This window comes from Siphateles boraxobius, unplaced genomic scaffold (genome assembly GCF_051911475.1).
Source record: "Siphateles boraxobius isolate OS27281-9 unplaced genomic scaffold, OSU_SipBor_1 111, whole genome shotgun sequence".
Lineage (NCBI taxonomy): Eukaryota > Metazoa > Chordata > Actinopteri > Cypriniformes > Leuciscidae > Siphateles > Siphateles boraxobius.
The window spans coordinates 1,674,830-1,685,000 of NW_027508713.1; the positions used below are offsets into that span (position 1 = coordinate 1,674,830).

General features: G+C 39.0%; 1 protein-coding gene across 1 annotated transcript in view; it reads right to left on the bottom strand.

The window, feature by feature from the left end:
• Positions 1-704: 704 nt before the first annotated feature.
• The window catches only part of tnfsf14b (TNF superfamily member 14b), a 12,241-nt gene continuing 2,774 nt past the window's right edge, over positions 705-10,171 (bottom strand). Inside the window, exons 2-6 of the mRNA XM_077198486.1 lie at positions 5,738-5,773; positions 5,518-5,542; positions 5,233-5,346; positions 3,237-3,471; positions 705-989 (exon numbers count right to left, since the gene is read on the bottom strand). Of these exons, the coding sequence (XP_077054601.1) occupies positions 806-989; positions 3,237-3,471; positions 5,233-5,346; positions 5,518-5,542; positions 5,738-5,773 (594 nt within the window). The 3' untranslated portion in view covers positions 705-805. The remainder of the gene's footprint in view (positions 990-3,236; positions 3,472-5,232; positions 5,347-5,517; positions 5,543-5,737; positions 5,774-10,171) is intronic.

Here is a 10,171-nt window from a genome sequence, read left to right on the forward strand (position 1 = left end):
ACCGATAGAAATGAAATAAATTAGTGGTCGACCAATATTGATTTTTTTAAGGCTGATGCCGATATCTTAGAGAGCAGTGTGGCTGATGGCCGATATATTTATAATTTATATTACTTAATATTTAATAAATTGCAAATATATAATTTGTTAGGAAGTCTGCAAGGTCTGTGAAATAAAAGGTTTATAGATATTCAAAGATTTGTTTAAATGTTATAAATACGTACTTGCTGAATGGTGATGGTAAAAGTCCTTGCACACTGAGTTTTTTGCACATTAAAAAATATATACAACTTCATGTTGTGTCAAACGCGTTTACATATGCCTCCGAAACTTTCGTCCGTCATAAAAAAAAAAATCGGATCGGGTTTGTTTTTGCGTTTTCCACATCCGTAGCAAGCAGTTTGAGAGTTGTTTCGACAACTCAGAGTCACCTTAAATGGGAAATTATTATAGTGTTTGCCTTTTTATTATTAATGGGAGCATATGGGATCAGCACTGTCAAAATAAAAGTCCTGCGTCCGAACCCTCAGCCAAACAGAAAAAGGTATCAGCAAATATCGGTGAATATATCAGCCTGGGCAATATATCGGTCGACCACTGGAAAAAAATATAGCAAAATTCTATATTGCAATGATTCACATAATTTGTTTATAAAAATAATATTTAAAAACTGGAATGAGCACCTACGTGTGAAACTTGTGTGTGTGTGTGTGTGTGTGTGTGTGTGTGTGTGTGTGTGTGTGTGTGTGTGTGTGTGTGTGTGTGTGTGTGTGTGAGACACTTTCCTGCAGCAGTTAGTCAGTACTCAGACCATGAAGGCACCAAAGAACACCTCATATGTGTTATGGAGAACCAGCGAGCTGTTATTGACCATCACGAACACACTGTCTCCTTCATTAAGGTGGAAGATGCCTCCCAGATAACTGTTGCCCCGATTGCCGCTCGACTGGTGTTTATCCGACTGGTGTGTATCCGACTCGCAGAGGAACCTGCAGTAAAAACATTCATGACGTTAATGAAGTCATCTACAGTGGCTACGTTACATGCACAACTTTTGTTTCAGTCGGACTGAATTCATTGCGACTGATGAATCTGAATGTAGTGTTTACATGAACACTAAATGCTTTTTCTACATCATTACTAGGGCTGGGGTAAACGATTATTAATTAAAACGATTAGTCGGGCGATTATTTTATCGATTAGTCGACTAATCTAACAACTAATTGAACGATTATTTTTTGTAACATGGAAATTGCAGGGGTGCACATTCAATGCACAACAATTTTGATCTGGTTCTTACAGAGTATCTACACTGTAAAATGTTTGGTACTCAAATGAGCCCTATTACACTTGGATGTGGTGCTCATTTTAATGCCTTCAGTGCTCATAAAAAGCATGGGGGGGCGCTTCATAAGGCACTCACGCACATTTGCACACACACGCAAAGTCTCTCGCTCTCTCCCTCTCGGCCGTGCGCGCGCTACACGGTTTGGAGTTCGCGAGCTCTAGATTCCGGGAGATTTGAACTAATTTGAGGGCATCAGGGAGACGCTATCAGTATGCGGGAGACTTGGGATGTCAACTCCATTTGGCAAAGAGCGCAAATAACGACACCTTTACGTTTGGGACTAAATTTGAAGTATTCCCATACCTTCGATGATTTAGTGCGAGCTGTTTTTTTAGGACTTTTTCTTTTGTTGGGACTTTTTGCATGGCTTTGTTGGGAATTCTGTGAAGAGTTTGCGGTTTCGTCCTCCATTCTGCAATGTTCGGTCTCCCACGTGTGTGTGGCGTGCTGTACCGCCAGGAACGGTGCAATTTAAAAAAAATAAATAAATAATAAAATAAAGAAGCGTCGACAAAAAAATATGACGTCATCGACGCGCACCTACAGGCCTAGTCATTACGTTATTTCTACGTCATTATGCTTTTTCTACGTCATTACTTTATTTCTACGTCATTATGCTTTTTCTACGTCATTACTTTATTTCTACGTCATTGCGCTTTTTCTACGTCATTACGTTATTTCTACGTCATTGCGCTTTTTCTACGTCATTATGCTTTTTCTACGTCATTACGTTATTTCTACATCATTACGCTTTTTCTACGTCATTACGCTTTTTCTATGTCATTACGCTATTTCTATGTCATTACGTTATTTCTATGTCATTACGTTATTTGTACGTCATTACCCTATATCTACGTCATTACACTATTTCTACGTCATTACGTTATTTGTACGTCATTGCGCTTTTTCTACGTCATTACGTTATTTCTACATCATTACGCTTTTTCTACGTCATTGCGCTTTTTCTACGTCATTACGCTATTCCTATGTCATTACGCTTTTTCTATGTCATTACGCTATTTCTATGTCATTACGTTATTTCTATGTCATTACGTTATTTGTACGTCATTACCCTATATCTACGTCATTACACTATTTCTACGTCATTACGTTATTTGTACGTCATTACGCTTTTTCTACGTCATTACGTTATTTCTACATCATTACGCTTTTTCTACGTCATTGCGCTTTTTCTACGTCATTACGCTATTCCTATGTCATTACGCTATTTCTATGTCATTACGTTATTTCTATGTCATTACGTTAATTGTACGTCATTACCCTATATCTACGTCATTACACTACTTCTACGTCATTACGTTATTTGTACGTCATTACGCTTTTTCTACGTCATTACGTTATTTCTACATCATTACGCTTTTTCTACGTCATTACGCTTTTTCTACGCCATTACGCTTTTTCTACGTCATTACGCTATTTCTATGTCATTACGTTATTTGTACGTCATTACCCTATATCTACGTCATTACACTATTTCTACGTCATTACGTTATTTGTACGTCATTACCCTATTTCTATGTCATTACACTATTTCTATGTCATTACTCTATTTCTACGTCATTACGCTATTTCTACGTCATTACGTTATTTGTACGTCATTACGCTATTTGTACGTCATTACCCTATTTCTATGTCATTACACAATTTCTATGTCATTACTCTATTTCTACGTCATTACGCTATTTCTACATCATTGCACATGCGCAATCCTTTCAGTTTTCGGTTTTCAATCCAATCAAGTGTTTACATGTTCTCTCGATCGGATTAGAAAAACCTTCCCTTTCAATCCGATCGCACATTTATTGGGATCGAGCTCAATCGGATCTAAGAAGGCTTTACTTTTCATTTCTGGTGTCAGATTGAGTACCTGGAGTTCTGCATCAGCTCCATGGGCTTGTAGCTGTAGCTGTGCGTGCACTGCATGACTTTGTGTTGGAAGAATCTGCAGTTCTCCAGGTGGGCGATCTTGGAGAAGATGTAATAGTACCCGTCCTGCTGGATATACAGACTGTTGTTCTTGTAGTCCATTCCTTTCATGAACATGGGGAAGCCGTGGGTCTTCCAGCCCAGGACACCGTTGCCTCCAGACGCGGCCGAATCGCCTACACAAACACACACGGCAGGAACAGGAACACACAGTATAGTTACATTATATATATATATAATCACTGATGACATCATTAATAAAAAACGGAAGAGATGGGAATGCTTTGCAACATGCCACAATTTGCAACTAGAAGCAACAGAGTTTGCTGACGTTGGTAAACAAACTTTGGTGTTGGTTTGAGAAGCCTGAACCTTGAGCCGAGACTGGAACGCGTGTCGCCTGGTGCACAGCTGCAGCATTTGTTTATCGCTCCTACATAACAGCTCATTTTTATCAGTTGTTTTGGCTATGGGTCATTATTTCTTACAGTCTCCTGAATGTACAGTCTTCTACACTCCTGAATGTTTTTGTGTGCGTGCTATTGTCTGTATATATGTGTGTGTGTGTGTGTGTGTGTGTGTGTGTGTGTGTGTGTGTGTGTGTGTGTGTGTGTGTGTGTGTGTGTGTGTGTGTGTGTGTGTGTGTGTGTGTTAGAGCACATTAGTTTAGAACATGCGATTAACTGTACAATAAACTGTGTAAAACATGCATTCAATATTTAAGTATCCAGATGCTATAAACAAACATAACTAGTGGAACGCTCTCGGAGTATGCATTTATTTGACATTTTAATTGATGGAAACGGGGCGTAAAAGTGATCTTTTGGATTTCATATCATATGACCCCCCTCTATTAGCATTAGTATTACAGTCAGTCTAAATCTATGGGATTGTTTTGAGTTTTGATCGTAATTAATAAAACAATAAGTCCAATCAGTTAGAACAGATACCAAATGAAGTCAGAACAGACCAAATAGTCTTCTGCAAGACGGCTATGTTGTTATTCTCAAAATCAAATGATCGGTGACAAGTCGACATCAAGCTTAAAGCCTAATGGCAGAGTCGGCTAGTCTATGAAACCTCTACTTGCTACTGCCAATAGATACACAGACACACTGCAGTGAGCATGTAAGATAAACATAAGACATAAATAAAAGCATGTAAGACATACATAAATCCTGTATCAGATCTAGGCAGGTGGAGCTGGGGAGGTGGAGGGGTTCAGAGGAACTCTGATAGAACTGCAGGACTATTTTACAGCAAACACTCAACCAGACTATTTAAATGCTGAGCAAGCAATCTCATTGGCAGCAGGATCAGCTGAGCCAATCAGCTTGTGCCATGCGGTAATGATGTGATTGCTTGCAGACTTCATGTAAAGGTCCTGCCAAGCCTGCGCCATCTAAAGTTTCATGACTGAACTGGATATTGAATAAAAAGTCTAAAAGTGTAACAGACAGCACAGAAGGATAAAATTGTTTTTAATGAAAAATGACACTGGCTAAAATATAATGATTTTACTAGAAGTTATTTTATTATTAATGGAAAGTCTCTCTCTCTCTATCTCTCCATCTCTCTCTGTGTGTGTGTGTGTGTGTGTGTGTGTGTGTGTGTGTGTGTGTGTGTGTGTGTGTGTGTGTGTGTGTGTGTGTGTGTGTGTGTGTCTTAACCACATTTTGGGGACAAATTTGTACCCAGAAGTGAGCTATGCCTGACAAAACCTAATTTTTGGGATGTTCTCATGTGTTAAAATGTTGTTTTCAAGTTGTTGTTTTTTAATTGTACAAATGTAAAAAACAATTTATGTTAGGGATTGCAGTATTTATAACTAGCTGTACTGTATATTATCAAAAGAAGTATACGCAATGTCCCCATTCATTCCGATAGCTGAGTAAAGGTGTGTGTTTCTGTGTCAGTGTGTGTAAGGTTTTTCATACTTTGCAGAAATGCTGCCGGTTTGCTCTCAGCTTTGGAAACCGGTTTGCTCTCAGCTTTGGTCACTGGTGTGCTCTCAGCTTTAGGGGTAGTTCCAGGTAAAATTTCGTTAGAATCTGTTAAGAAAACAAGCAGGATGAACATTAAACACATGGTTAATAGCAGTATTTCAAACGTGTGTGTGTGTGTGTGTGTGTGTGTGTGTGTGTGTGTGTGTGTGTGTGTGTGTGTGTGTGTGTGTGTGTGTGTGTGTGTGTGTGTGTGTGTGTGTGTGTGTGTTTACCAACCATGTGCACTGCCATCCTTCTCTCCCTGCAAATAAATATTTACAGCAGAATTAATAAGATCATCCAAGACGTGTTTATATATTGACACACACACACACACACACACACACACACACACACACACACACACACACACACACACACACACACACACACACACACACACACACACACACACACACACACACACACACACACACACACACACACACACACTCACTTTTATGTATTCCACTTTCTGGATATCTGATGAAAGCTAGGGGAAAAGAGAAAATATTTTTCAACATTTTTGCGTTTCAGATGTGAATTTGCTGGGAAATTAAAGCCTTCATAAAAATGTTCAGTGCAATATTTTAATAAACAGCTTTAATGCATCTATTCAAACCGACACAAACACATAACCAATAAGATTGTCGTAAGATTGCTGTTAACATAAAAATATGACTTGATGACGATCACGACTTAGTCTGTAAATCTCATAATTATGACTTGTCATTTAACATTTTAATCTCATAATTTGACATCTTCCTCATAATTTATGACATATTTATCTCATAATCATGATTACGACCTGGTATGTCATAACTATGACTTTTTATTAAGATCTACCCAAGCATGATTATTTTTACCTTTGTGGTTGACTTTGGCAAAAATGTCTGTATAACCTGAGCCTGATTTGCTGAACGGTGTCTAATGTGTGTTCATGTGTTTACTCTCAGACCCTGAAACTAAGTGTGCAAAACAATATATATGTTTACAGGAAATCAACACAGTAATACAAAACTATGACACCAAGTGGTTAGTGACACCTGGGCTAGTTACCTAGATTCAGAGGGTTCAAACCTCCAGCAAACACACCACAGGTTACCTTTAAACGAAGATCCGTTAGCTTAAAGCCTGAGTCACCAGTCATTAATGACACTAGAACAGCAGAGGGCTGCCTATTATTAACAGACGACACTAGCTATGACACTAATTTCACTTGTGTGTAAAATTAGAGTTTACGAAAACAAAATTGTCACTTCCTGTGAAATTGGTGCAAAATATCAGTAATAAACGTGTACGTTTCTGCATTTGGGCTGTTTTTCCCTCCATCATAAATGAGTTGGTCATCTGACCGGCACTGATGATGTCATGACACGTCCGGCATTGGGAACATCATCTAACTCTTGTGTAAATATTGCACATGCAAGTTTAATGAGCTCATATTAACTCAATAGATGGGATATTTGTGCTAGTAAAAAAAAAAAAATCCCAATGCAGGACCAAATAGTGTTTAAGGGCGTTTTCACACCTTAAAAAGTTCAAACCAAGGTCCGAACCAAAGTTCATGTTTTGATACATTTTATACATTAAGTAAGTTTTGGTTTGGTTTCACAATGCAATTATGCGAGAACTTTACATGACATACAAGCGTCCTGTCGTCATCATCTGTGTGCGCTGCATCTCGACACTGATTGGTTTGTAAACAGACGTGCGTCTGACGTCAGCATGTTGTCTATTTGGCGGTTAACTTTGACAAGAATGAAAAAAAAAAAAAAAACTTTGACAAGAATGAATGAACAGACGCATATGTTGCCACTATACTGTTTATTATTAGCAGCACCAACTATACTCAAGGCAAGGGGTGCACGATTAATTGTATTTTAATAGCAATAACGATATCTGCCTCTCTCGATTCATTTTAAATAATCGTCGCGATATTTGCCTACTCATTATTTATCCTGAAAATGCCTTTTTTTTCTTTTCTTTTTTACATTTGAGTCAAGTAAACACTAGCGTTGATGTTTGTAGTTGCCAGATGTAGTCACCTGCTGTTAGCATTCCATTGACTCCCATTCATTTTGGCGTCACTTTGACAGCGAATAACTTTACATCTGAGGCGTCCAAAGACTTCATTTGTCCATTATTTATTTCTAAAGAAACACGACAATGTATAAAAGGCTTCATTACTTTGTATCTTACGTTATGACCCCATAGAAGCAGTTTTTGTTAAAAACAGGCTAACGATTGCGTCATAACCACGCGACTCTCTGTCGCACTTTAGAGAAATTACCGTATAGACAGGAGGAGAAGCTCGTCTATGAGGCAATCGGGGGAACATAGAGTCATAAAGTCAAGAGAGAAGCCCATAGATAGAGAGTTTATAAAAGCAACGGGACAAAATATTTCAACAACGTTTTTGAGGAATTAGGTGATTCAGATTTGTGTTGGCACAGCTACTAGAAGATGTACAACTGTCAGACTGTCGTCACGCTCAGTTTGACCCTGCGCAGTCGCTCAGCCATCAGACAGGAAGTGCAATAATCGGGCTTCAGTTTTCTCCATTGAAATCAATGGGGTCGCTGTGTCCATTTCTTTTACTGTCTATGAAACACACATGCACTGGAGTTTAGCGATCTCTAGTGATATTTTGCTTACAGGAAAGTATCATACAGCCGGTCTGCTTCTCACAAGCCACTTGTGCTGTTTGTGTGAGTAACGTAGACTAACCATGTTCCGTACACAACGATATTCCGTACAGATGACCTTTTAACGACGATCGCTAAATAAATAGTTCCAGGTTATACATAAACTATATATGTGAATTTGGGAAATGGGAATTTTTAAACGTCAATGCCGGACAAAGGCCGCTTGGCGCCACTCTCGCACTGAGACAGGCAGCAGAGACGCAGCGTGCAGTGATGATTATATTTATACTATTTTAACATTTAAAATTGTCATTCTTTAATATATATATATATATATATATTACTATATTATATCACAAAAGATCATTTTAAAGTAAATTTTTGCAGTTGAAATCAAGGTATGCGCTCTGTACGGAACACCGTTAACGTCTGTGAGCATCCGAACCAAGGCGGAGGAGGTACTTTACCCCACTTTTCTCAAATACTATTGGTCCAAAATACATCAATCAAAGAATAGATCCTCCAATGGGAATTTCCCCAATGAATGAGCACTCACACAAGCTTGTCTGGCTCTCAGCAATAGAACATGGTTGGTCTATCTGCCAATCAAAACTTATTTGGAAAAAATCAAAACATGGATCTAAACCTTATTTTTTGGGATTATGTTTGCAGAATTAAATTAACAATAATTTGGAGTTTCACTTGAAGTTTCATGGTTCTATTAGTTTTCATGATGTGAATCAGTTGGGAACAAAAGCCACTGACAGTTTTCAGTTTCTATCAACAAGTCGGCTATCGTTCTTGGCAGAATGAATTTGCTGAGCGATCTGGATCTGTAATTTGTCTCATTTGCAACCGAATTGTCACTTAGAAGATAAAATGTGAAGACACACACATTCTAATGTGTGAATCACAATCTAAACCATGCATTTTGTCTTGACTCGCCCCCTACAGGCCTTTTAGGGGAAGTGGAGGTTGGTAAAGAACGCGCGAAATGGCCATTAGGCCTATTACATTACAACTTTTGATAATAGAGGGTTTGCACCCACATCACGATTTGGTCAGTTACCCGGATGCGCGGCCATATTGGAGATACTCGGATGTAGACAACAGCATGAATTGCACTTTATGTACTACTGAACACATTGTTACACTAATTTATGATGCCTAAACCACGAGAAAAAAACACATGGAGCTGCAAAATCATATAGAGAAGGACTTAGTAAGCAGGAAAGAGGGCGGGATTTTGACGAGCTAAAGTTAATTTGTGGTAAAGATCCAAACGAGCTAACGCTAGCTTCTCTAGACCTTACCGCTATTGTTCCTTCTATTTCTTATCCCGACATAGGCTACGTTCAGATTGTCAGTCCAAAAAAAGCACACGAAATCTGTTTCAAGCTACATCCATATGTGGTTTGAAATCCTATTCAAATCACACATCAGGAAATCTGCTTCAGTCTGAACGCTCTGATCGGATTTCGCATGGTATGTGACTTTCTAACGCAGCGTAAAATGTGAACGTCAGATGTTGTTATAGCGAACATGCTGAAAGTCGCTGCCGAAACAAGGCTGTGTTGTTGCAAAGTGACGGACAAGCAGAAAATTATTATTTTTGAAACCGGGCCGGAAGAAAAGCTGTGCGCACCAGCCTCCTCCAGTTCTGCAGCTCGAGATGCAGGAGTCCAGTGCGGCGGATACACATTTACATGTTATAAAATTTAAATAAGATAACATCTCTATTGCAAACGTCATTGCCAAAGAGCTGTATGAACACACAGCTCGGATCTGAACAGTTGCGATACACAGCGTGGACATCATTTTAGATCAGATTGCAACCGGATACAAAGATAATGGGATTTGGACTGACAGTGTGAATGTAGCCATAGTTAACTACTTTACGTCAACATTTAGCCATAGTCAATGCTTCATTTACACATGTGTCTGATGCTGTGCCTCTCTTAACCACAGAGCCTTCTTTCATCCTTTTTTCTCACTCTTCTCTTTAACACAGTCAATGATCTCTCTGTAATACTCATAACTCCGCGATGTCCTGATGGCCTGGATCTGCGTCAGGAATTTCAACCCTCATGTTATTCCTCGGTCAGAACACACCAGAGACATTAAGCGTTACACGTTTTTTTGAATGAATGTACTCAGTGTTCGAACTATACCATGTCCTTCGGGGAGCCCATTTTTTTCCAACCCGGGGGGGGGTGTTGATCGTGCACTTGCACGTGCTGAGG